Source organism: Phycodurus eques, chromosome 18 (assembly GCF_024500275.1).
Source record: "Phycodurus eques isolate BA_2022a chromosome 18, UOR_Pequ_1.1, whole genome shotgun sequence".
Classification (NCBI taxonomy): domain Eukaryota; kingdom Metazoa; phylum Chordata; class Actinopteri; order Syngnathiformes; family Syngnathidae; genus Phycodurus; species Phycodurus eques.
The window spans coordinates 3811925-3837896 of NC_084542.1; the positions used below are offsets into that span (position 1 = coordinate 3811925).

The window sequence follows — 25972 nt, forward strand, 5'->3', positions numbered from 1 at the left end:
CTGTGAATGTTGGACTCTGGCAAGGCTGTCCTTTGACAACGGTTGTGTTCATTATATTTCTGGAAATAATTTCTCCATGCAGCCCATGTGTAGAAGGCATCCAGTTTGGTCACTTTAGGATCTAATCCCTTTTAATTGCAGATGATGTGGCGCTGATAGCCTGAATAATCGGTGAACTGCAACATTTGCTGGGATGGTCCCCAACTGAGTGTGGAGCTGCTGTGACTGGAATTATCCCCGATGAATTGAAGGTCCTGTTCTTCAATTGGGAATGGGTGAATTGTGACTTACGGGGTTGGAACAAAGCCTTTCTTCAGGTGCAACAGGTGGAGCAGTTCTAGTCTCTTGTGGTCTTGGTTACGCGTGAGTGACGGATGTATTGTGAAATCCAAAGTCGATTCGATACGGCCGTTTGCAGTAATGCATTAACTGCATGGAACTGGTGTGGGGACGTGATAGTTGAGCGAAAACAGGAAGCTTCCAATTGATAAGTCCACCTACATTCCCACTCTCATCGATGGTAACAAGCTTTGGTGAGTGACCTAAAGAACGAGATCGAGCGCACAAGCGGCCAAAAGAAGCTTTTTCCGCCGTGTGGCTTTGCTTACTCTAATCTATGGCAAGAGAAGCTCTGTCATCCAGGAGGGAGTCAGAGCCACTGATTCTCCGCATTGTGAGGAGCCAGATGAGCTGGCTCTGGCACTTCGGTAAGATTCCTCCCTGACAGATCACGACGAAGTGGCCCAGTTATGTCCCACTGGGAGGTAACACTGGGGCACACCTAGAATATGCTGGAGGGACAACGTGTCAGAGCTGGCCTGGGAACAACTAAGTGGAGCTGGAGGAGGTGGCCGTAGACAAGGAAGTCTTGGCATCCCAATTTTGACTGCTGCTCCCACAACCCCGATGATTAGAAGACAATGGATTGATGGACACCAGCTATGCTTGACGTTTATAGACTGTTGTTTGAACAGTTTCATAAGAGCTGCACTTACTTGAGATTGGTTTACAGAACTGTCCAAACGGAGGGATGCCATTAATGCAGTCACAGGTGAATGTACTAGCATTGCTGCATGCACCATAGGTGTCACAGATGTCACATGACCAAGCAAAGGAATCTTCACAATGACACTCATGTCCTCTGGTAGACTTCAGATAGCAGCCTAAAAAGATATTGGTGCCACAATATTAATAGTAACCTATTTAAAAACATACAATGACAATGGCCTCTATCATTTGTGTAGGAGACTGATGAACTAAGAAAATCTCACCTGTGGTCAAATTCCAGTTTGTCAGTCTTAAATTATCTGCTATCTCAAATGGCAAAGAGACGTTATCCACAGCATCCCTCAGTAGATTAATGATGTCTGATGGCTCAGTGTCGGCTGGAGTGTCCACCGTGAGGACAACGTCCACTGAAGGAGAGGAGCACCACAGGAGACAGGAAAAAACACTTTACTCCAAATGCAGCCATCATGACTTGATAAGCTATTTGTCTGCACTTCATCTCACGATGAAGTTTTACACCTCATGGTAGTTTTGCTATTTGAAATGTAAGTTTGCTAACATGGGACACAAAATGCAGTCTTTATGACCTTAAGACCAAATTTTCTAATCTTCTGCTTTAAATGAAGAAAAGTATTTCCAAGTACCTAAGATGCTGAATTAAAATTATAAGATTTAACCAAACCTGTCAAGACTGAATGAACACACCTAATATTGTTGAATCACTGTTAACGTAAAATGTTAACACAAAAGTAAAGAATATTTTGCTTCCATTTACTTGATTGCTATTTTAATTTCTTCAGCTTCTATGACATTAATACAATGATAGTCCTTAAAACTGCCTTCAAAGAATGTCTTACATCGTCATGTAACAGTTATCAAACATTTTTATACAGTACCTTCTTTTAGTTGTGCTGGTTGTGGTGATTCACATGTGTCGATATCTGAAGAGAAAAATTGGAAAAAAGATTTTAGTATTGCTCTCTGAAGTGGGAAAAAAATACCCTCATCAAATTCTTTCCATCCATCTAACTTTCGATTGCGCTTGTTTTCATTAGGGTTGTTGGTGAGCTGGAGCCAATCTCATCTGGCTTTGAGGGAGAGGTCTGGTAAATTCTGGGCTGTTCACCAGTCAGTCAAAGGTTATCAAATGTTTCAAATCCTAAAAAAAAAAACTTTATAGCAACTGTCATTTGAATAAAAAACAACCAGATACACAATATATGGTAACTGCCATCAATTCCAGCTCCCTGAATACCTCAAATCTTTGAAAATGTCATCGTAGACACATGTTCAACATTGCGTAGGATATTCGCAAAGAACTTCAAATTTGACACACTAGGGTTTTGCCCCCACCACCCTATTAAGGAGGACCAATGGGTTGGCTCCAACGTTAGGCTAATCGCACTCCTCAGGAAGAAAAAAAAAAAAGGCATTCCACCTTGTCCCCGTGGTGATGTGAGGAGTGGGGAGTGGCACAAATGTGTTTACAAAACTGCCCAAATGGAGGGAGTCCATGTACGCAGTCACAGATTAATGTACAAGCATTGCTGCATACACCATAAATCTCAAAGATGTCACATGACCAACCAAAGGAAGCTTCGCACTGCCACCAATGTCTTCCAATAGAGTTTAGATAGCAGGCTGCAATATAGGTGTCACGATGTTCATTAATAACCTCTTTAAAAACATAAATTTAGAACGACCAGTCGTATTTGTCCCGAAGACATCAACTGTGAAGACTCATTGTCATTTGGAGTGTCCACTGCGATGACAACTTCAACTGATGCAGAGAAGGAGCGCATGGGACATAAGAACAGTAGTTAACTTCGATTAGAAGTGTTTCTCATTGCCAGTTCATTGTAAGGTCTGACATTTATTTTTCGCCCAAGTTATTTTGTTTTATTTAGAGGATTAACTGTCAAACCAATACCTTCCGTTGTTGGTGGTTCATGTGCAATACCTGTGTAACACAAAAAGTTACCAATGGAGCAATATGTAAATTAATTAAAAATGGGCAAAACATAAGCATCTATGGGCAGCATGGTGGTTAGCTTGTTGGGGAAGGAAGTTTTTTTTTTTTAATATATATATATGGTCTAGAAATGCTGCAAATGACATCAATCGGTTAAGACAGTTTTAGGAGGCTGGGGTCACAATGGCAGAGGCCCTATCACCTTTAGATTTTTTTTCAAGATTTGTTTAACATTTACTTAACCAGGAGACATCACGTTGAAATTATGAACCTCTTAAACAAGGGAATACTCGTCAGGAGGCAGCAGCAAGCACAAAATATAGTTTCATATTTACATACAGGTGAATAATGTGCAATTGATCTCAAAAACTTTGTTTGGATTTCAAACTGTTCCAAGGAATTACATTTAATTTCCAGACTTTCTGTAGTATATTACAGGCATCAGGAGCAGAATAAACAAGAGCCCCTTTACACAACTCTGTACGCGCATAAGGGACTGAATGCAACAAATAATCTGGTGACCGAAGAGAATAGTATTCAGTAGTTCTCTGGGTAATTCCGGAACAAATGTATGAAGGCAGTAGTCCCAATATTGGCTCATAAATAAAACTGTAATTATAATTACTGGTCCTTCGAGTGGTTTACAGTTAATAATTTACCTCAAAGAAGTGTCATAAACAGTGTCAATCATTCGAAGACAGGGAACAGCAGAATTCATATTCGAAAGATCTCCATAATCCCACACAGATGAAAATGTTGCAGCAACAAGGGGCTTTTATTTTTATTTTTATTTTGTATTTTTACATTAAAAGAAAAACACAACTTAGTTCGCAAGTAAAAACCCAATTTTTGCTTTAGCCTCTTCACAAGATTTTCTCTATGAGGGTTGAAAGTGAGTGAGTCATCAATTAAGACACCTCAGTATTTGTACATATAGGCCACCTCTATTCCATTGCTTTCAAGAGTGGGCACTGTGGCAATGAGGCAGTTTTTTACAGTTAGAAAATAACATAACATTTGTTTTATCAGCTTTGGGAACGGGTTGCAAGAGAATAATGAGCTGGAAAGCTTCAAAAGCTTCCCCCAAATATGCAACAGCCTGAATAAGAGTTGATTCAAAGCAGTAAATAAGCAGTGTCGTCCTCAGAAATACAAATTTACATCAGACACATTTATTGGCAGACCTAAGTCATTGATCTACTGTAAATGACACATAAGAGGGAACCCGATACAGAATCCTGTGGATCTCCCTAGTGGACACTTACAAATTGAAAACGTAAAATATTTGATGCTGAGGTCATTTGAAAACCAAGAAACAGTTTGCTCTGAGAATCCAGAGTGATTTTTTAAGATATCATGGTCAAATGGTGTGACAGGCTTTTGATAAATCAATAAAAAGAGATGCACATTGTTTTTGTCAAGTGTGACAGTAATGTCATTTACCACTTTCATTACTGCTGTGACAATACGTACCATGTTTTTCCCCTGAAGCCAGTGATAGCCAAATCGAATGTTATTTGAGTAGAACAACTCCTTTAATTGCTCTCTAACAAGAACTTTAACAATTTTGGCCAAAATAGAGAGGTTGCATATTAGTCTATAACAGGGGTCACCAACTTTTTGGAAACTGCGAGCTACTTTATGGGTACTGATTAATGTGAAGGCAGCCGATTTGATACCAACTTCTGAAATAATAATGTTAAAAATGCTCGAATTACTTTTAATTGTCGCAGAATTTATTTTTTTGAGTAATAATAATTATCAATAAAAGTATCTATGTGAAAAGACTGATCATGTTAAAGATTGATCACAATAATTATCAACAATGATTTAACAAGATGCGAAACAGATGAATATTAGTAGATGACACTTTATTTCTACAAATCTCTGCAAGTGTTTACATTTTCAAATGATCATTTCTGCAACATTCCAACGAAATCCAAGAGTCACATCACTGGTGAGCTATTTTCACAACAGGCCCATAGGCTGTGGTCCTTGGGTGCTATCTGGTGCCCACGGGCACCATGTTGATGACCCCTGGTCTAAAATTTCTCAAGATTGCAGGGTCACCCCTTTTTAATAATGAGAGGACAAAAGCTGATTTCCAGAAAGAATGTATATAATTTCTTTTTACGAATATGAGGTTAAAAATGATTGTAATAGGCGCTGCCACAAAGTCCGCTGTCAATTTTAAAAAGTAAGGAATAATCAAATCGGGACAAGAAGGATTTCTATGATCTAATGTTTTGAGGGTTTTATGAACTTCCTGCACAGAAAAAAGCTACACGATTAAAAGGGGCACCAGATAGATTTCATAAAATGCTTATTAAAACAGTTCAAACCCTCAATCTTATTATGTACAATAGTAGAGTCACCTAAAATGTAGTGCATTTAATCACTAAAAGTGACTTAATAACTTTCCCAAATTTCTGTGGATTCTTTAAATTTTTCGACAAATAAAATTTTGATTTGGCTTTTTTTCTTTAATGTGTTTTTAATGACACAAAAAAAGGTCAGGGATTTAAGAAACGAAGTCCCTGGTAGGTTATGTGTAGTTATGTAATCTTTATCCAGGTAACGCAATCGAGAACAGATTCTCCTTTGCAATGCAGACATGGCATTCAATGCGGTTGTGTTCGAAACGTTGAATCATTATTTTTAATTGGCAGCCAAAGGAAAGTACAAAGGTAATGTGACACTGAGGACCACTTCCAGTGAGTATTTCAACATGGCAGGTGTATTCTGAACAAGTGGATAGTGGTTGAAACTAGCATGCACTAGTAGCATACTATGTCATTTCCATTAAATGTTATCTGAAATGAGTGAGCTCATTGTCTGATTTTGTCAAAAATGTCTTCAACATTTACTACATAGCATGTGATGTTTCAGTGTTTGCAGCCAATAAATTGATAAGCAAAAGTGGCCTCGTTATTAGCTTCAAATATGAGGATTTCTAAGTTGTTGTTTTTTTGTATCTTTAGTTGTATCATTAGTTGTCAAAGAAGGTTTGATCATTATTTTTTTGGGGGGGGGAGAAATCTACTGGATATTTATAAGCAATCAGAAACAGGAGGAGAAGTCAAAGAGTGGATAATGATCACAAACGGACTTGGAAATAAGGTCTTGTACTACAGTACACACATAAGGATTTTTCAAATCTTAATTCCTTGGCACTGCAATGGTAGTCAGGAAGCAGACAAGCATTTCTTTGATAACTAGTTATAATTTTTCTCCTCTCTTTTTGGCCGCAGCGGGACTCAGACTGTGAGCCGCCAAAGCAGGAGTCCCCAACCCACCAACCGGTACCGGGAAAACCACAACCATAGCAGCGTCTAAAAGAAACTACCAAGAGTCCTGCTGAGGTTACTGATTCATTGCAACAAGTGATTTGGGAGCTTCACATCCGTTCTGTCTAATACTGAATGCGGTGATTGGCTAGTTAATGAAGCCATCGAACACCCTCAAAACTGCGTTGCCACATTGAAACCAAGCCCACTACACTAAAAGACAAACGCTTGGAAATGTTTGTAAGAAAAAACACATGAACATGAAGGAGAGAAACAATTATCGATCACCACCAGTACAACAAATGTGTCTGCACGTCATTTTTGGCAGCTGACTACATTGGTAAAGCTGAGAAGACCTTTACTATTGGCAAAGAACTGATTCTGAGACATTTAACCCGGTCCAAGGAAAAACAGCCATTGCCAATTGCCTAGATTGTCTCTGGTACACGTAACAAGTTCAGAGCTGTTATATTTACTGTATTTCCCCATAGTTTAAGTTTCGGTTTGTTGAAGGGAACCTGCGCAGGACTCCCACTAATTACAACAACGACAATTATTTTTAATTATTTGTTTCTTGGGCGGCACGGTGGACGACTGGTTAGAGCGTCAGCCTCACAGTTCTGAGGACCCTGGTTCAATCCCCAGCCCCGCCTGTGTTTTCTCCGGGCACTCCGGTTTCCTCCCACATCCCAAAAACATGCATTAATTCAAGACTCTAAATTGCCCGTAGGTGTGACTGTGAGTGCAAATGGTTGTTTGTATGTGCCCTGCGATTGGCTGGCAACCAGTTCAGGGTGTACCCCGCCTCCTGCCCGATGACAGCTGGGATAGGCTCCTGCACGCCCGCGACCCTAGTGATTATGACCTGACAGTAGTAAATGATTAATACATTGCCTGGGTGCGCTTGCGATGAGTGTGCCCACCAGGGCGCAACAAATGATTGACACCTTGTCTCTGATTGGTTATTTTTCCTTGGGTGTGACAGGTTTTTCAAAACTAAATTAGAGACACAAGATGGGGCCAGAGATGGATGATTTTTTTTTTTTTTCCACAGATCATATTTATCATGTAGTACTGTCAAATAAATATGACAAAAATGTTTTGTTTTGTTTTGTTTTTCTTTAAGTTGCGAAAACCCATTTAACCACTGATTTCCCTTATAATAAGAATGGGGGTTTAGATAATAACACAATATAATGTCTTGTGATATTGTTAATCGAGCATCTTTTGAAGCACCTATGTTTTTATAAATCTTGATGTTTAAAACCTTACGCGAATGAGGCTGTTCTGTCTTTTTCACATGACTTTTGTATCTGCTAATGACACATTTTACAAACCCTGATTCCAATGAAGTTGGGATATTGTGTAAAACAAATAAAAACAGAATACAACCCCAATTCCAATGAAGTTGGGACGTTGTGTTAAACATAAATAAAATGTTGCAAATCCTTTGCAACCTACTTATATTCAATTGAACATCTCAAAGACAAAATATTTAATCTTCCAACTGGTAAACTTTGTTTTTTGCAAATATTTACTCATTTTGAATTTGATGCATGCAACACATTCCCAAAAAGTTGGGACAGGGGCATGTTTGCCATCATGTTACATCATCTTTCATTTTAACAGCGCTCAATAAGCATTGAAGAACTGAGGACTAATTGTTGAAGCTTTGTAGGTGGGATTCTTTCCTATTCTTACTTGATGTACAACTTGAGTTGCTCAACAGTCTGGGGTCTCCGTTGTCGTATTTTGCGCTTAATAATGCGCCACACATTTTCAATAGGAGGCAGGGCTGGACTGGTGGCAGGCCAGTCTAGTACCTTTCCTCTTTGGTCGGAGGGCACGACGTCCATGATTTCCAAAAACAATCTGAAATGTGGACTTGTCTGAGAACAGCACACTTTTCCAATTTGCGCCAGTCCATCTCAGATAAGCTCAGGCCCGAAGACGTTGTCGGCGTTTCCGGGCGTTGTTAATATATGGTTTTCACTTTTAACTTGCATTTGGAGATGTAGTGACGAACTGTGTTAACTGCCAATGGTTTGCTGAAGTGTTGCTGAGCCCATGTGGCAATATCCTTTACACAATGATGCCGGTGTTAAATGCGGTGCCGCCTGAGGGATCAAAGGTCACAGGAATTCAATTGGTTTTTGGCCTGGCTGTTTATGTGCAGAGATTTCTCCCGACTCCCTGAAACTTTGGATGATATTATGGACCGTAAATGATGAAATGCCTAAATTCCTTGCAACTGTATGTTGTGAAACGTCGTTCTTTATACTGTTGGACTATTTGCTCACGCAGTTGTTAAAAAGATGGTGAAACTCACTCCATCCTTGTTTGTGAACTGAGCCTTAGGAGCATTCTCTTTTTATACCCTGTCATGACACTCACCTGTTTCCAATTAACTTTTTCACCATGTTCCAAACAGATGTTTTTTCGAGCATTCCTCAACTTTCCCCGTCTTTTGCTGCGCGTCTCATTTTGCAGACATCCAAATTAGAATGAATATTTGTTATGAATGTAATGAATGTTTGTTGCCCATGTCCCAGCTATTTTGGCACATGTTGCAGGCATCAAATTCAAAAGGAGAGAATATTTGCAACAAAAAAAAGAGAACAATAACATTAATCAGTTTGAATATTTAATACCTTGTCTTTGTAGTGTATTCAATTTAATATAAGTTGAAAAGGATTTCCAAATCATTGTATTCTGTTTTAATTACATTTTACATAACATCCCAGCTTCATTTGAATTGGGGTTTGTACTATGAGCTGCACTTACTTGGTTCACAGAACTGTCCAGATGGAATTCCGTTAATGCAGTTGCAGGTTTGTGTGTTGGTATTGCTGCATGCACCATAAGTGTTACAAATGTCCCTTGACCATAAGAACGGCTCCTCACAATGACATTGATGTCCTCCAGTAGAGTCAGGATAGCAGGCTGAAAAATGAACATGACAGCATTCACTAATAAATTAACTCAAACCTTAAAATGAGCTAAAGTATGACCAAAACTCTCACCTGTGGTAAAATGTAAGCATGCCAGCATTAAATCATCTGTTAGGTTGAACGGTAAAATGAAATTTTCCACAACATCCCTCAGTAGATTAATGAACTCTGTTGGCTCAATGTCCACTGTTAGAGTGTCCAATGAGAGGACAATGTCCACTGATATTGGAGACCAATTTGTTGCACAACAACGTCCTATAGCTGTGGAGTGAAGTCAGTCAAAATTAAAAAAAAAAAAAAAAAAAAACACAAAAAAAACATTCAGTTTCAGTACATGCTTTCATCACCACATTAATTGATCAATGCACTACTACCACACCAAGTTCACTAAAATGTGCCTCACCATTTCTTTTCTCTCTGACATGATTATGGGATAGTTTTCTATGTGTCACATCCTGGAAAAAATGAAAACATGATTTCTTCACATAAATTACCAATTTGAAGTTGTTTTGAGCTTGAAATAGTAACCGTTGCAGAGAAGAATATGAACCAATAGGCCACAAGACTTTCATGAGCTATTCAGAAAACATTTGTCCCAAAAATCTAATATTCAACAAATACCGGTCGTCACCTTTTCAATGAATGCATGGCTAATGCTTTGCTATTCACCCAAATAGTGTAAAAGAAAAGTGAATGATTTGGGGGGTTTGGGAACAAGCACGGGCTTCTACATCACAATGAAATCCTCATTCCATGCTGCCAAATTTTTTTTTTTTTTTTTGTCTTGAGTTTGTTGTCACATTTCTGTCGGGCCAATTATACATTACTCGTGCACTCACTGTAGTAGTCTCGCCACGCTGCACTATTTGCATATCTGTTGTTGACCAATACTGGCCACTCGTGTGCCTGAGTAGCATCTGCACGATTTGCAAAATCGACTGAGTAGTATCTGCAACATTTGCACAATCGACATTGTCCCAGATTATCGCACATTAAACTGCATACATTTCTTGGAGTCTCTGCGCCCTTTGCATAATGGTCATTGCAGCAGACTATTGCGAGATTAGTCATTCAAACTGCTCTCATTGCTCGAGTAACTCTGCATCTTTTTGCACAATTGTCAATTTGTTTTAATTCTCACGGCATTACCAGATTACTAGCAACCTTTTATTGCTCAGTGACTGTTTTTCTCAATGTCTTTATGTCTCAAAAGTGTTCTCTGTCAACTGAGTGTCTGTTGTCATACTAGAGCGGCTCCAACTACCGGAGACAAATTCCTTCTGTGTTTTTGACATACTTGACGAAATAAAGATGATTCTGATTCTGATGAACATAGCCCATTTGTGATTTAAGAATATAATTCCTAATTTGTTTGTTACATTGCTGTAAATTCTTACTTGTAAAACCAATTCTGTCGGCTGAGTGTAGCCCGTATTCTCCAAAAAGAAATACACAGCCAGAAGGGGTAGAATGATGAATCTGACTGCCTTTGGTAATATCATCCCCACTGTAGAGAGAAATTCAAATCATAATTTTGTAAAATGCAGTTTAGCAGTACATAAAATGTAATCCTAATTAATAATGATTTACTGTAATTCAAATAAGAGCAGTTTTAAGTGTTTTAAGTTTTTTGAAATGATGGAATTGGTAGTGTTATTAGAAGAGGCAAACAAACATTATTGAGGTAAAGACAATAAATCACTCGCTCTAAATATTTTGAGGAAGACAGGAACCACAAAAAAAAAAAAAAAACATGCGACGGGTATGTGCCATCCTGCGTAACGTAAACTTCAGACAAATTGCTCCAGATAATCTTTAAGAGACATTCGATTGGCTGACTCAGACCGTAAGCGAGGGAAAATGCTTAAATTCAGTGTGTGTGTAGCCCGGATCAGTGTGGACTGTGTGTGGTTTTTGGTTACAGATGTTGCTGATCCTTTTCCCTCTTGCATTCCAGCTACAAGGAGCAGTTGGGAGTCCATCACGCGTTTACTTGAAACGTTTACCAACCTGTATCTCAATCACATTTATTATTTTTATCATCCGTCACCTGTGAAACTTCTTTGGGAAACGCTAGTACCAATTGTACCCAGATACACGGAAATGCAGCGTTGAAAGGAATTTTGTCATCACTGACATGGCATAACTCCTTGTTGTGACTTCCGCAAAGTCAGCCCTTAGATCATTCGGATCCAAAATTGAATGATTGAATAGACGATAGGTTACAATAATTTTTGTTGGCATTTCAAAAAATGTTTACATGAATGTGAAAGTTCTCCCTGCTGCCTCTTATTTTCCACTGCTTTGCATGCTGATTTGCACCTGCCTTTTAGGCATGCTTCTTAAAGATGCAAAATCAGCCACGGCAATTTGTCTCGGGTTTGATGAATCCCATTGTGCGTGCTGAATTTATTTGCTTTTGCTGCTCCCCCAAGAGCTGGTAGACGCAACCCTGGTTGCACCTTGTTAATAGATCAGCTTCCAGATCTGTTTACATGCACAATTTATGGACAATTTAGTCTGCAAGCAACCAGCATTATTTGTTTTCAATGTAGGAGTAAATCTGAGTACCTGGAGAAAACCCAAGCACATGATGGCCGGTGTAGAGATTCAAACCCCAAGCCTCAGAACTGTGAGGCAGACATGCTAAGCACTATTTCACTCTGCTGTCCTCTGAGAAATTGGTTGTTAATTTGCATTTGTAGCGTGAGTTGAGCAGAAAATGTATTTTGTTGTTTATGCAAATTTTCAAGGAAATGTTCGAATGGAGCAGTAAAGAATTGGGAATGCTGTCAGACAGAACAAGGTTTGAGAGAAGACAGACAGAGAGAAAAGAGAACAGAGGGAAAAAACAGAATAACAGCAGAATAAAACGGTATTTAGATTACGTTAACCTTACATAGGAGTTGAGTTCTACAGTATCTACAGTTTATAATGTGGAAGGTAGTGCTACCCCCTGTGAATAAGGAACGTAACAGATACCAAATAAGACGGGACAGGAAGAGACGAGACATTAATAGACAGGGGCATTGCTACCCGTGTGTTAGCATCAAAAAAAGAAAGAAAAAAAGTGTTTATTTACCTTTTGTCTGCTTATAATTGATAAAACCGACTTATTTGACTGAATGCCCGAAGAAACGTGTGCGTGAAGTGGCCATCCATCAACTGCATTTCCTGAAACAAGAGTTTGAGACACACCAGTCTGACAGGTTCAGTTGCTCAACAGAGATATAAAGAATAATTACAGTCATTTAGTGCTCATGACATCACTATTCAAATTTGTGTTTAGAGCTTCCTTGTTTATTGCCTTTAAGGCCACTCACAGGCCACAAAACAATTAGGGAGACTCTCGGTTCCTCCCTTTCATTTTTCATTTCCCCATTTCCTCATTAAAATAAAATACATTTATCAAACTCATTAGTATCTCTCAAGGGAAAATTCATATTTCCCTATTCCCATTCATGATATATATTTTTGGGTTGTACACCAAACACATGCAGGCATGCAAGGAGAGATGTGTGAGTGAAAGAGGCGCTCAAGCAGTGTTGCGCTTCTAGTGCTGGGTGGCTTTGCTCAGGAGCACCTGAACAGTAGCCAGGAAGCAGACTAGCATGTCTCGAACAACTAATTGCCAGTTTTATATTTTATTGGACTTCAATCATAGGATTGTCAGTACCCCCCTACCCACCATTGAGGACTTGCACGCTGCCAGAACTAAGACAAGGGCGTGCAAAATCCTCTCGGACCGTCTGCACCCTGGTCACCAGCTCTTCCAGCTCCTTCCCTCAGGTAGGCGCTACCGATCAACGCAAACTAGAACTAGTAGACATTCCAACAGCTTCTTCCCTCTTGCGATCAACTTCTTAAACACCTAACCTATAATTCCATTACAACAAGCTGGAAATTTTTTGACTTGAGTTCGTTGCCACATTTCTGTGGGGCCAATTACGTATTACTCGTGCACTCACTGTAGTTGTCTCGCCACGCTGCACTATTTGCATATACTGGCCACCCATGCCAGAGTAGCATCTGCTCCATTTGCACACTGATTAAGGAGTATCTGTAACATTTGCACAACCAACATTGTCCCAGATGATCGCACTACTCGTCACTTTAAACCGGATACACTCCTTGAAGTCTCAGCGCCCTTTGCACAATGGTCATTGCACCGGACTATTGCAATATTAGTCGTTCGAACTGCTCTAAGTGCTAGAGGATTCTGCATCTTTTTGCACAATTGTTTTTCGTCAATGTCTTTAAGTCCCCAAAGTGTTCTGTAAATTGACTGTCTGTTGTACTAGAGCGGCTCCAACTACCGGAGACAAATTCCTTGTGTGTTTTGGACATACTTGGCAAATAAAGATGATTCTGATTCTGATTCTGATTCTGATAACTGCAGCTCCAAAGTCCTTTCAGATAAGCATGAAGTTTTTCTTACAAAAGATTGTTTATACTGTTGTTTACACCTTTATATTGCTGTGTGCAACATATATTCATTATTTTATAAAATTCAAAATCTTTGTGTCAGAGATGTTTTTGGGGGTGGGGGGGGGGCTGTTAGCTGCAGTTTGTAAGAACCAGGAATGGGATCTGGGACCTGTTGAGGGAGTGATGTGAATTTACTTCTCAAACACTGACAAAGTGCACTTAAGCAGGGCCCAAAATTTTGGGGTATTGACATTACTCCACCGAATGTCTGTTCTACACTTTACAGTTTTTTGAAGTCTCAAGATACAGATGCAAGCCAAACTTAATCCATGTTTGAAATGATAGCTCGGGTTCAACCTTGACCTTTGTCAGGGTCTCTACAAATTTACATAACTGTCAATCTGTCAAAATTTACATAACATTGACATAATGGCACACACCTCTAACGTAGGGGCAGTGTCAACATCATGGAGGGGGCATGCACAGGGAACACCCCCCAAATTAGTTACTGTGCACCCCTGCCACCGCCTCCTGCAATTTAGCCTTTTTGTGTCAAACTTTATAATTTAATCAAAGTGTAAATCAATTCATTTCAACCATTAACAGTAAGATGAAGATAAAGGAGATTAAAAACCAAATAAAAACAATTTGCATATCACTTCCTCTCAAAGTACTGTATACTGTACATGCATCTGTGACCATGTCAAGTGTTAAGTGACCTGACTGCTTTCAAACTTAGACTAACAGTTGGCGCCTCCACAATGTGCGAGAATTCATTCTCCACTTTCAGAAAAACGTTTTCAGGCCACAGGTGAACAATGCTCCACAAAATAAAAGGCCCAGTTGTTTTAGCTGGCGTTTGAGGGACGTGACCCGAAAATGCACAAGCGAGTGGAAGGACACCGCTCTCGCATATATGAAAATGCCCACATGCCACCTCAACTCTTCTAAAGCTAAACCATGTGTTTAAGTCATACAATGCTCGCCTTGGAATAATTATATAATGCTTAATGTTGTAAATGTGTTTGTGTGCGCGCGTGCGTGCGGCCATAGTGGCGAACCTGTTTTTAAAGGCTTGATGTAAGGTTTTTCTGAGCGGTAAAAGCAACCGAACCCCACCTTCCGCTCTCACATGCATGAAAATTATTTAATTGCTGGAGAACACAATTACTAATGTGCAAACAGATTGCGGATGTAAACTCTTCTTTCAATTTATACTGAGATGAACGACTTGACAAACACTTAACATACTCAGCTGTTCCTGCATTTGTGTTGCTTCCTAATTGCCTATTGTTCCGTTTAACATCACAATCTGAGAGTCTGTGACTCGATCGATTCCGTGTTCATCATACATTAAAGGATTTGTGACATAAATATTGAACAGGTTTAACATTTATGATTGTTGGCCAAATCAGTCTTGGTATACCTCACACCTCAGGAAAATTCGTCCGTCCGTCCATCCGTTCATCCTTTTCCACTTATTCAGGTTCAGGTCACTGAAGCAGCAGCCAATGCAAGCCTATCCCTGGCCACTTCGTCCAGCTCTTCCAATGGGATCCCAAGGCATTTCCAGGCCAGCCAAGCAATACTCTTTTCAATGTGTCCTGTGTCGTTCCTAGTGCCTCCAATGTCCCACAGGACTTTTTCGAACTTTGTCGAAGTTCTGCTGGATGTGGAAGTTGAAACTCCTTCTGATGGGACTCTGCAAGGCATTTCCAGTATACCGTTTGGGTCTTCCATTTCAAACTTGCATCTTCCCAGACAAAAGGCCCATGTGACTTAGGTTACTTTAGAAAATGATCTCACGCACATATTTTAATCTGATTGGAGGTATGCAGTGTTGATGACGATGTTCAGGGCATAGAGACGCTATCTCCCGCTATCTTGACACCCTACTCAAAAGTAGGTTCAAAGTGCACCTGTGTGCGTGTGTGTGTGTGTGTGTGTGTGTGTGTGTGGGCAATGCATATTGAACCCTTAAACTTTTTCATTTTGAGAGATGCTTCTGGTGCTACAGGTCATAAGCTGAACACTCAAGTGTTTTCTGGATCATCATACCTTAAATTATGAGTACTGGTAGCTGGTCATATTTGCTGTTGGTTTAACCTGATGATTACTGCGTCGTCCATCCATCCATTTTCTTCCGCTTATCCGAGGTCGGCCACGGGGGCAGTAGCTTTTGCAGGAAAGCCCAGACTTCCCTCTTCCCAGCCACTTCCCCCAACTCTTCCGGGGGGATCCTGAGATGTTCCCAAGCCAGCCGAGAGACATAGTCTCTCCAGCGGGTCCTGGGTGTCCAGGAGGCATCCTAATTAGATGCCCCAGCCACCTCATCTGGCTCCCCTCAATGTGGAGGAGCAGCTGCTCTACTCTGAACCCCTCCCGGATGTCGGAGCTTCTCACCCCATCTCTAAGGGAGAGCCCGGACACGCTGCGGAGTAAACTCATTTCGGCAGCTTGTATCCGGGATCTTGTTCTTTCAGTCACAACCCACAGCTCGTGACCATAGGTGAGGGTAGATACGTAGATCGACCGGTAAATTGAGAGCTTCGGTTTATGGCTTAGCTCCTTCTGTCATGGTCTGTGTTTTGGTTTGGGTTGTGTTTAGTTTTGTTCCATGTTTTCCTGTGTTCCATGTTTGTCGTGTGCTCATTAAGTTGTTGTGTCCACCTGTTCTCGTCTGCTTTGTGTCGACCAATCAGCTCTCTCCAGCCACTCATGTCTTGTCCAGGTGTTCCTCGTTGTCTCGTCTATCTGTTTGTATTTAGTTCCCTGGTTTCTTTCAGTTCTTGTCGGTTCATTGTCGTTGTCACATGTCTCTGCCATGTCATCGTCGTCAGTTGTCTTTATCATTGTGGTATGTCATTGTCAGGTGTCATTTTCCGTTTCTATTCCACGTCTTACTCACAGGTCATAGTTTGTTTCCAGTTTTAGATATTTGAGTGTTTCTTTGTTACTTTGATTTGAGTGGTATCTGTTGTGGGACTTTGTTCAGTTTTCCCTTTTCTAAGATTAAATATTATTTTGAGACTCCCGCACTCCTGCCTTGCCTCCCTGCTTCCCTGCAATTGGGTCCACCATGTTCTTACCTTGCGTTACTCGCCCTCGCCTTAACCACGTACGTGACACCTTCTTCATCACAACGGACCGATACAAAGTCTGCATCACTGCAGACGCTGCCCCGATCTGCTTGTTGATTTCCTGTTCCATTCTTCCCTCACTGGTGAACAAGACCTACTTGAACTCCTCCATTTGGAGCAGGATCTCATCTCCGACCTGGAGAGAGCACGCCACCCTTTTGACGGGTCTGGATAGATTGCGAGCAGGAGGGGAGCAAGTCAGAAACATGCAGCACTTTCCAAGTGCAAACCCTTGTAGTTGTTTGGCACGTTGACATGTCAATTAAATTATTGCTATCCCTCTAGTTTCATATATTCATTATCTTATTTTTACTTCCCAATGAAGGTAGCACGTAACATCACTGATATAAAAAGAGAAACTCTTGCCTGTTTGAGCAGCTGAGTGTTGGGTTTCTATCTGTGTTTAATACAATGTTAGGTATGAATTAAATTTTACTTTAGTTTGAGTTTATACCACTGCTTTTTTTTTTTTGCTAGTTTCAGTTTGGTGAACAAACAAATTGCCCTTTGACCTACATACTTGTACTGTATATCAGTGTTGTTAAATGTAAGTACTGATGAGAATTAATATTGGTATAAGTTTAAATGATTTGTGTTGTTTAAGACTTTACTTTTACAATAAAAGAGTTATGTTTTTCATGCCAGGTTAATAACAGCTAAACACCCCGATAGTGAGTGACGAAACAAATACTCCCAAGATTGTTGGGAGGGCTCCTCACAGATCGCAGATGTTTGTTCTAAATTTGCTCAAGTGTGAGTCATTGTTTGGATCATTAAGTTGTTGTGTGTAAGTTCTGCTCTATTAGTTCAGGTAAACAAAAAACAATGAGACCCCAGGTTGAAAAAGTGAGAAGCTTGTGTGATTGTCTTTGTTTAAATGTGCGTGTGTGTGTGTGTGTGTGTGTGTGTGTGTGTGTGTGTGCGTGCATGTCTGCAAATGTGTGTGCGCATGTGTTTTCATAACAAAGCCAGCCAAGGGACCTACAGCCACACCACACGTAATTCACACCTTTAATTGGGGGTTGTTTCATCACATCTAACTGGAGACATGATTATATTTTAATTTGTGACAATTTTGATTAGATTTTTGCTAAAAAGATTACAGTTGAGATACATTTTCAAGCACAAAATTATTGGATGCCAATGTACAAAACAACAAAGAAATACTAAAATACTGTAGGTACTGCTGAATGGCATGCTACGGTCTGATTTTGATTGAAGTAATTAATTACTTTTTGCCATTGTTAAACCACAGGTAATGTACACGAGAATCTAAACATTCAGAATCCTACAGGCCACCCCTTGCTTTGTTTTTAAAATGTACCATGGAAATTATTTTTTACATGTTACAACCATAACTTGTAGAAAATAAACAGATTGGTGGATTACATAAAGTGCAAAATGGATTTCCATTAAGGGGGCACATTAATATATATTGACGATCTGAATAATGGTGTCTATTCAACAATTTTCACAAGCAATGCAACGATCCAGCTCCAAATTCATAATGGCTTGATTTCCAAGTGCCCACTTCCGATTTATTGTCTTCATCTGTTTTGCCAATACAGCTAAACAACTAAAGGAGTAAACATCTATCCATTCTCTGTACTGCTTGTCCTCATTAAGGTTGATTTTGGTTGAAATGTGAGGGACTGTGAGGCAAAGGTGCTAGCCACGAGTCCACCAATGATTTTAAATTAAATTTAAAATTTCACAGGAAGCCAGTGCAGTGAAGCTAGCATGGTGAATGCTTAACAATGTCCTTAACAACATTTTAATGCATACCCAGGTGGATGTCACAGAAAATGCAAATTATCATACTCCAGTCTTTCCCAACTTTTATCATGCCAACACACATATTTTACATTCGAAAAATGCCATGGCATACCACCAAACAAGATCGTATCAAAAAGGGTATACACAGGTTAATTTCATTGTTCTTCCTGTCACTATACATCACTGGCATACAGTAAATACAATGTAGATGAACAAAGATACATTCTTTGTAAATTAATATTTTTTGGAGCAACTAAGTGAAATTGGATAATTTCATGCGGGACACCTGATGATGTCTCACACCACTTAAATGTACCATGGCACACTGATTGGGAATCACTGTACTATGCTACTACTAATGTATAAAAAGAAGTCCAGTCGGCCACCTCCTGCTGGCAAATTCTTTTACAATCTTGTTTGTAATGAATATCAAAAACTCGTACAGTAAACACCAAAAAAGAGTGCAACGGACATGCCACACAAAAGATGCCACCCGGCAACCCAGCCTCGTACTACCGCCGCTCCCCGCCGAGGTAGACGTTAACTCCAGAGTCACACGCAGTCTAAATGGTTTAACACCATAAACTATCTTCAACAAGACAAAGACATTTGCTTTGCCATGCCGACGCTAAGTGAATCACGTCTGCCTGGTACTTCAAAGCGGAGACCCAAGCATGCCGAGTTCGCCCCCGGACCCTAAATTAATTAACTCCCCGCCAGTCGAAGGATTGTACCCACAAAGACGCCTCCACCCTGCTGAGTGCTGCTACTTGGGAGTTGGAACAGGCAACAGCGACACCCACGGCCGACGGAACGACACTACAGACATGTGTTCATAAGATAGTCTGTGACTCAACTGGGAGTTAATATTTTACGAACTTTACATGAACGCCACTAGTGACTGTATTGCTGCAAACTTGAATGTCTAACGTCAAATCTGTTGTTAACTGAACCAGATGAAATGTTTCACCTCACACCACAAATGTCACATGAAAATAGTAATGTTCTCCACACCACACAACATTGGAAACATTCATTACAGGTATGAAAGAGGATGAGCGTGGACCAATGCAGGGTAAGGAAATGGTCTCGTTATCTTAAATCCAATAATGAATATTTTTATTCCACTGGTTTTAAACCACAAAATAATCCGAGAATGGAAAAATAATTCCAAAAGGCAGTCCAGCCCCTCGGTGTTCGCGAAGGTGGTAGAAAAGGAGGGGGGGGGGGGGGGGGCGACCCCCCGTTTTGACCCGCTCCGGCCATAAAAGGGGCCAGAGTTGAGAAGTTGAGCAGTTGAGAAGTTTTTGGAGTCTTGGTGGAGAAGTCTTCCTTTGGTCACCCTGACCAACTCGCAGACGACCGGCCCAGGCAGGACGCCCACCTCACCCGAGGTGGCAAGGACACACTGGACGATCCCCGGCTGCAGCGCTTCCTTCAAGCGCTCCGAGCCACCTTGCTTGGGGGCCCGAACTCAGTCTGTGGGAACGGAGGCGGACGCAACGCGCCCACTCCGAACGTCACCCGAGAGACGTCCTGCCTGAGAACTCGTTGGCCTCCTTCTTCTCCTCCCTTTTTTTCTTCCTTCCGTCGAATCCACCTGTTCCCGGTGTGGACCGGGCCAGCTGAACACTCGGGAGCCTGACTCGCCTGCCTCAAAGTCCAACATTGCGATCTACTAAAAGTACGGATTAGTGCATATTTGGGTTTTATATTAACGAGACCAGGAGTCCTCAGCTATTCGCATTCACTACATGCCCATTCTGCTCATCTCACGTCACAAATCCCCTCCTTTGCCAATGTTCGTAGATACCTTGTTTGTTTTGTGTTTGTCTGTGTTTTATTCTGTAGAAACCCCTTTTTATTATTACATTTTCTATAAAATTCACCACTTGGATTGATTATGTGTGTGTTTGGGCTCAGAACGAAACCTCTAGAAAGTCTAGAAGTTTCTTAAATGTAGCCACCTTCCGATAAGAGACTGATTATAAAGGTTTGTTGTCATTTTGCCTCAAGTTAAACTTGTAAAAATATGACGTGGTGCCCCTCATATCTATCAAATATCTTGATTTATAACACTGTAATTTAAAATTACGATAACCCGGAAGTGACGCACGCGCCGCTTCCAACTCATCATTTCCTTCTAAATTAAGCACAATTATTAATCCATTCCATAAACGCTACGAGTTACAAGCTCTCAGAAGGGCATTCCAAAATCACGTAAATAAAAAAAAAAAGGCCAGCTAAGGATCTTTTAGGACTTTTGAACCTACAAAAGAATGTTGTATTTCTATAGATATCTGGATTACTGTGCATATGGACGGAAGTCGAAGTATTTGTTTCCACACTAAATGGCTTCAACTCTTCCATTTCAACTCAATTGAGCTCTTCCTCATCACGATTTTCGAGGGCGCTGACTATTCACACCACAAATAATGTCAGAACTAAGGTGTTCTTAATATGCAATGACACATAGCCCTTGCTACACAGAAAAATATCCTTGCTAAAATCTTTAGGAATTTCAAAAGGTTGTTATAATTATGATTTAATATATTATGTATGTCATTTTAATGCAGCCCTATGGGGGGCACAAGTCTGTGCAAACTGTAGGCCGGTCCCAAGCCCGGATAAATGCAGGAAGGGCATCCGGCTTAAAACCTTGCCAAACAAATATGAGCGTTCATCCAAAGAATTCCATACCGGATCGGTCGTGGCCCGGGTTAACAACGTCCGCCACCGACGCCATCAACCTGTGGGGCGCCGTTGGAAATTCAGCTACTGTGGGTCGAAGTCAAAGAAGAAGAGGAGGTGGAAAGCGGGTTCTTTGGCAGAAAGAGAAGAGGAAAACACAGAGCCTAGAGCTGAATGTGGGGACTTTGAATGTTGGGACTATGACAGGAAAATCTCGGCAGTTGGTTGACATGATGATTAGGAGAAAGGTTGATATATTGTGTGTCCAGGAGACCAGGTGGAAAGGCAGTAAGGCTAGAAGTTTAGGGGCAGGGTTTAAATTATTTTACCATGGTGTAGATGGGAAGAGAAATTGAGTCGGGGTTATTTTAAAAGAAGAGTTGGCTAAGAATGTCTTGGAGGTGAAAAGAGTATCAGATCGAGTGATGAGGCTGAAATTTGAAATTGAGGGTGTTATGTGTAATGTGATTAGTGGCTATGCCCCACAGGTAGGATGTGACCTAGAGGTGAAAGAGAAATTACATCTTGTGCAGACGATGTAATCTGAAGGAGGTTACCAACTGTAAGGTATTGGTAGGGGAGAGTGTGGCTAGACAGCATAGGATGGTGGTGTGTGAGATGACTCTGGTGGTGGGGAGGAAAATTAGGAAGACAAAGGCAGAGAAGAGAACCATGTGGTGGAAGCTGAGACAGGACGAGTGTTGTGCAGCTTTTCGGGAAGAGGTGATACAGACTCTCGGTGGACGGGAGGACCTTCCAGAAGACTAAACCACTGTAGCCAAGGTGATCAGAGAAGCAGGCAGGAGAGTACTTGGTGTATCTTCTGTCAGGAAAGGAGAGAAGGAGACTTGGTGGTGGAACCTCACAGTACAGGAAATCATACAAGGAAAAAGCTAAGAAGCTTTTTCCTTGTATGCTAAGGAATATGCTAAGATGCTAAGAAGAAGTGGGACACTGAGAGGACCGAGGAGAGGCGAAAGGAATACATTGAGATGCGACACAGGGCAAAGGTAGAGGTGGCAAAGGCAAAACAAGAGGCATATGATGACATGTATGGCAGGTTGGACACTAAAGAAGGAGAAAAGGATCTATACAGGCTGGCCAGACAGAGGGATAGAGATGGGAAGGATGTGCAGCAGTTTAGGATGATTAAGGGTTGAGATGGAAATATGTTGACTGGTGCCAGTCGTGTGCTAGATAGATGGAAAGAATACTTCGAGGAGTTGATGAATGAGGAAAATGATAGAGAAGGGAGAGTAGAAGAGGCAAGTGTGGTGGACCAGGAAGTGGTAATGATTAGTAAGGGGGAAGTTAGAAAGGCATTAAAGAGAATGAAAAATGGAAAGGCAGTTGGTCCTGATGACATTCCTGTGGAGTTATGGAAGCATCTAGGAGAGGTGGCTGTGGAGTTTTTGACCAGCTTGTTCAATAGAATTCTAGTGCGTGAGAAGATGCCTGAGGAATGGAGGAAAAGTGTACTGGTGCCCATTTTTAAGAACAAAGGTGATGTGCAGAGCTGTGGCAACTATAGAGGAATAAAGTTGATGAGCCACACAATGAAGTTATGGGAAAGAGTAGTGGAGGCTAGACTCAGGACAGAAGTGAGTATTTGCGAGCAACAGTACAGTATGGTTTCATGCCTAGAAAGAGTACCACAGATGCATTATTTGCCTTGAGGATATACTTTAAATACTTGGGGTCAACCGTCCAGAGCAATGGTGAGTGTGGTCAGGAAGTGAAGAAACGGGTCCAAGCAGGTTGGAACGGGTGGAGGAAGGTGTCAGGTGTGTTATGTGACAGAAGAGTCTCTGCTCGGATGAAGGGCAAAGTTTATAAAACAGTGGTGAGGCCAGCCATGATGTATGGATTAGAGACAGTGGCACTGAAGAGACAACAAGAAGCAGAGCTGGAGGTGGCGGAAATGAAGATGTTGAGGTTCGCCCTTGGAGTGACCAGGTTGGATAAAATTAGAAATGAGCTCATGAGAGGGACAGCCAAGGTTCGAATTTTTGGAGACAAAGTTAGAGAGAGCAGACTTCAATGGTTTGGAGACGTCCAGAGGAGAAATAGTGAGTATATTGGTAGAAGGATGATGAGGATGGAGCTGCCAGGCAAGAGAGCTAGAGGAAGACCAAAGAGAAGGTTGATGGATGTCGTGAGGGAAGACATGATGGCAGTTGGTGTTCGAGAGGAGGATGCAGGAGATAGGCTTACATGGAAAAGGATGACGCGCTGTGGCAACCACTAACGGGACAAGCCGAAAGGAAAAGAAGAAGATATTATGTATGTCATTTTATAAGACTCATCTTTTATCATTCAGACTACAAGGGAACACAATCCTAACCCAATGTTTCACTGTATGTTTGCAAGACAGGCAATACTACTCTGACTCAATTTGCACAACTCAAATATGATTACATTTTATTTTAAATAACACACACTCCACTCAACTATCAGATTGAAATTAGGAGTTCACATTAGTCTGTATGTAGATGGAACCTTTTGAATTAATATGGCCGTAAAATGTCTGCACATTACATACAGTTAGTGTTGTGTGGGTGTCTCATGAAAAATGTATTAGTTGTTGCAGCCAATTGGTCAGCTGGAGATTTAATTATGCCCAAAGGAGGTTTTAAAATACAAAGAAGTCAGAAGCTGCTGCTGATCGCTGTATCGTGTCCCAAGTATCAGGTGAGAATTGTTTAACTTGGTTGAATACTTCGTTTTGCTGTTTTGGATTTTTTTTTAACATTACATTTTATTTTATTTCTTTTTTGCAGAAACATGGCTCATGTCAACACGACTGATGTCATCAATGACGTACATCCTTGTTATCAAATAGATAATTTATCTTACGTACTGACAAGTAACCCGTCGTTCACATGTGTTTCTTTGTATTTGTTTCTTGCTTTATTGTCTGTGGTCACAATCTGTGGAAACTTTCTTGTAATAATGACCATCCTTTACTTCAAAAAGCTCCAAACCCCGACCAACTATCTCATTCTCTCCCTGGCTGTGGCTGATGTGCTTGTGGGTCTTCTAGTTTTTCCCCTCAGCATGGCCTTCTCTCTGAGCTCATGCATGTATCATGAGGACCTGTTCTGCAAAATACGAGGCAGTTTTGACATATCGCTAAGCACATGCTCTATTTTGAACCTCTGCTGTATTTCCATTGACAGATATTATGCAGTGTGTCAGCCTCTGACATACAGGGCTAAAATGAATCACTGTGTTGTTGTGATTATGATATTGATCAACTGGGGGGTTTCTGCTCTGATTGCAACTGGTGTCATGATTGCCGGATTACAGAGTGAAGATTGTGAAGAAAGGTGTTTAATTGATGTTGTCATGGAAAACACTATTGGGCCGATTTTATCTTTTTACTTACCTGTCGTCATAATACTTTGCATCTATCTGAAGATTTTGTTTGTTGCATTGAGACAAGCACACAGCATTCACATCTCAACAATGCCTGGCCTGACTGTCAGTAAGATTGAGAGAAAAGCCACCAAAACTCTTGCATGTGTACTTGGAGTTTTTCTGATCTGTTGGACTCCTTTCTTTCTTTGTATAACATTTATGCCTTTTAGCGATGTTTTAGTCCCAGTTCCAGTAATTGAAATGCTTAACTGGCTCACACTGTCCAACTCAATGCTTAATCCATTCATCTATGCTTTCTTTTACAGCTGGTTCAGGTCTGCCTTCAGGATGATTGTATCAGGAAAAATATTCCAGGGTGATTATGCTAATTCAGCATTGTTTTGATTTGATGTCGATGTGTGTAGTAGATGCATTGCCTTGTTTAATGTGAGTTGGACACATTATTACAATACATTTAATTTAGAATGAAGGGAGTGGACTTACACTTTCTTGTACCTGTTAGTTACGTTTCTCACTGTCTTGTACCTGTTAGTTACGTTTCTCAACTTAATGACTCCTTTCTGGTTCTGCGATAGTTTTTTTCTTTTGCATTCAACTTCAATTCACCATGACCATCGAGGAATAACATATCAATGCACAGCAAATAATCATCTGAACAGAACTGAAGGTGTTGTGGTGTTGGCATCACCATATGAATGGGGATCTTTGTTGTTTTTTTATATGGAAATGTTTAATCTTTACACTACCACTAATGAGGGAATTGTTTTGAACCAACGTGCAAAAGGAGAATTGACTAAAACTGTTGCAGTGTGTAAAAGCCCTTGAGGCACTTGTCGTGCTGATGCTCTAGACATTCTTGGTCCTTCAATGTAAATATGGTTCTTGGGCTCATGTAGGACAAATCCGCTGTTTATTTAGCTGAGTTCATGCTTTGACACTGCACTGAAAAAAAAAAAGAATAACAAAGATTTGATTTGTTTATTTATTAAAATTCCAATAGTTGACAAATAATAGTGTTCTGATTAAAAGTAAATGTGATAATGATGGTAATTTTTTTTTTACTTTGATGTAAATTTATAGTGGGCATTTGATTGAGTATGATTTGCTCATGCTTTCTTTAAAACTTGAATGGGAAGGAAGGAGCGACGTTGACAGTGGTAAGGAAAAAAAGATTAACCTTTTCATTCTGGTAATGGGCGGCACGGTGGACGACTGGTTAGAGCGTCAGCCTCACAGTTCTGAGGACCCGGGTTAAAAAAAAAACCATGCATTAATTAGAGACTCGAAATTGCCCGTAGGCATGACTGTGAGTGCGAATGGATGTTTGTTTCTATGTGC

General features: G+C 40.7%; 2 protein-coding genes across 2 annotated transcripts; one reads left to right on the plus strand and one right to left on the minus strand.

Annotated features, from left to right (window-relative positions):
- Positions 1-649: 649 nt before the first annotated feature.
- LOC133417361 (uncharacterized) lies at positions 650-12405 on the minus strand. Its single transcript, XM_061705094.1, has 9 exons — positions 12301-12405; positions 10616-10725; positions 9622-9673; positions 9291-9479; positions 9052-9210; positions 1905-1949; positions 1272-1415; positions 996-1163; positions 650-720 (listed from the first exon to the last, which is right to left on the minus strand). Exons 2-9 carry the CDS (start codon positions 10718-10720, stop codon positions 650-652), a joined length of 933 nt encoding a protein of 310 aa, XP_061561078.1. The 5' UTR covers positions 10721-10725; positions 12301-12405.
- An 11632-nt stretch (positions 12406-24037) lies between these two features.
- On the plus strand, positions 24038-25018 carry LOC133417362 (trace amine-associated receptor 1-like). The gene has a single exon (XM_061705095.1). The coding sequence runs from the start codon at positions 24038-24040 to the stop codon at positions 25016-25018; it is 981 nt and encodes a 326-aa protein (XP_061561079.1).
- The last annotated feature ends 954 nt before the right edge of the window (positions 25019-25972 follow it).

What these genes read in the sequence shown, in the direction of transcription:
- LOC133417361 (XM_061705094.1), bottom strand. Translation starts at nt 10,720, where the DNA reads ATGATATTACCAAAGGCAGTCAGATTCATCATTCTACCCCTTCTGGCT. An exon ending in CGACAGAATTGGTTTTACAA is followed by an intron (nt 9,674 to 10,615) that starts GTAAGAATTTAC and finishes CATTTTTTCCAG; the next exon opens with GATGTGACACATAGAAAACT. An exon ending in AAACTGGAATTTGACCACAG is followed by an intron (nt 1,164 to 1,271) that starts GTGAGATTTTCT and finishes ATATCTTTTTAG; the next exon opens with GCTGCTATCTGAAGTCTACC.
- LOC133417362 (XM_061705095.1), top strand. Translation starts at nt 24,038, where the DNA reads ATGGCTCATGTCAACACGACTGATGTCATCAATGACGTACATCCTTGT.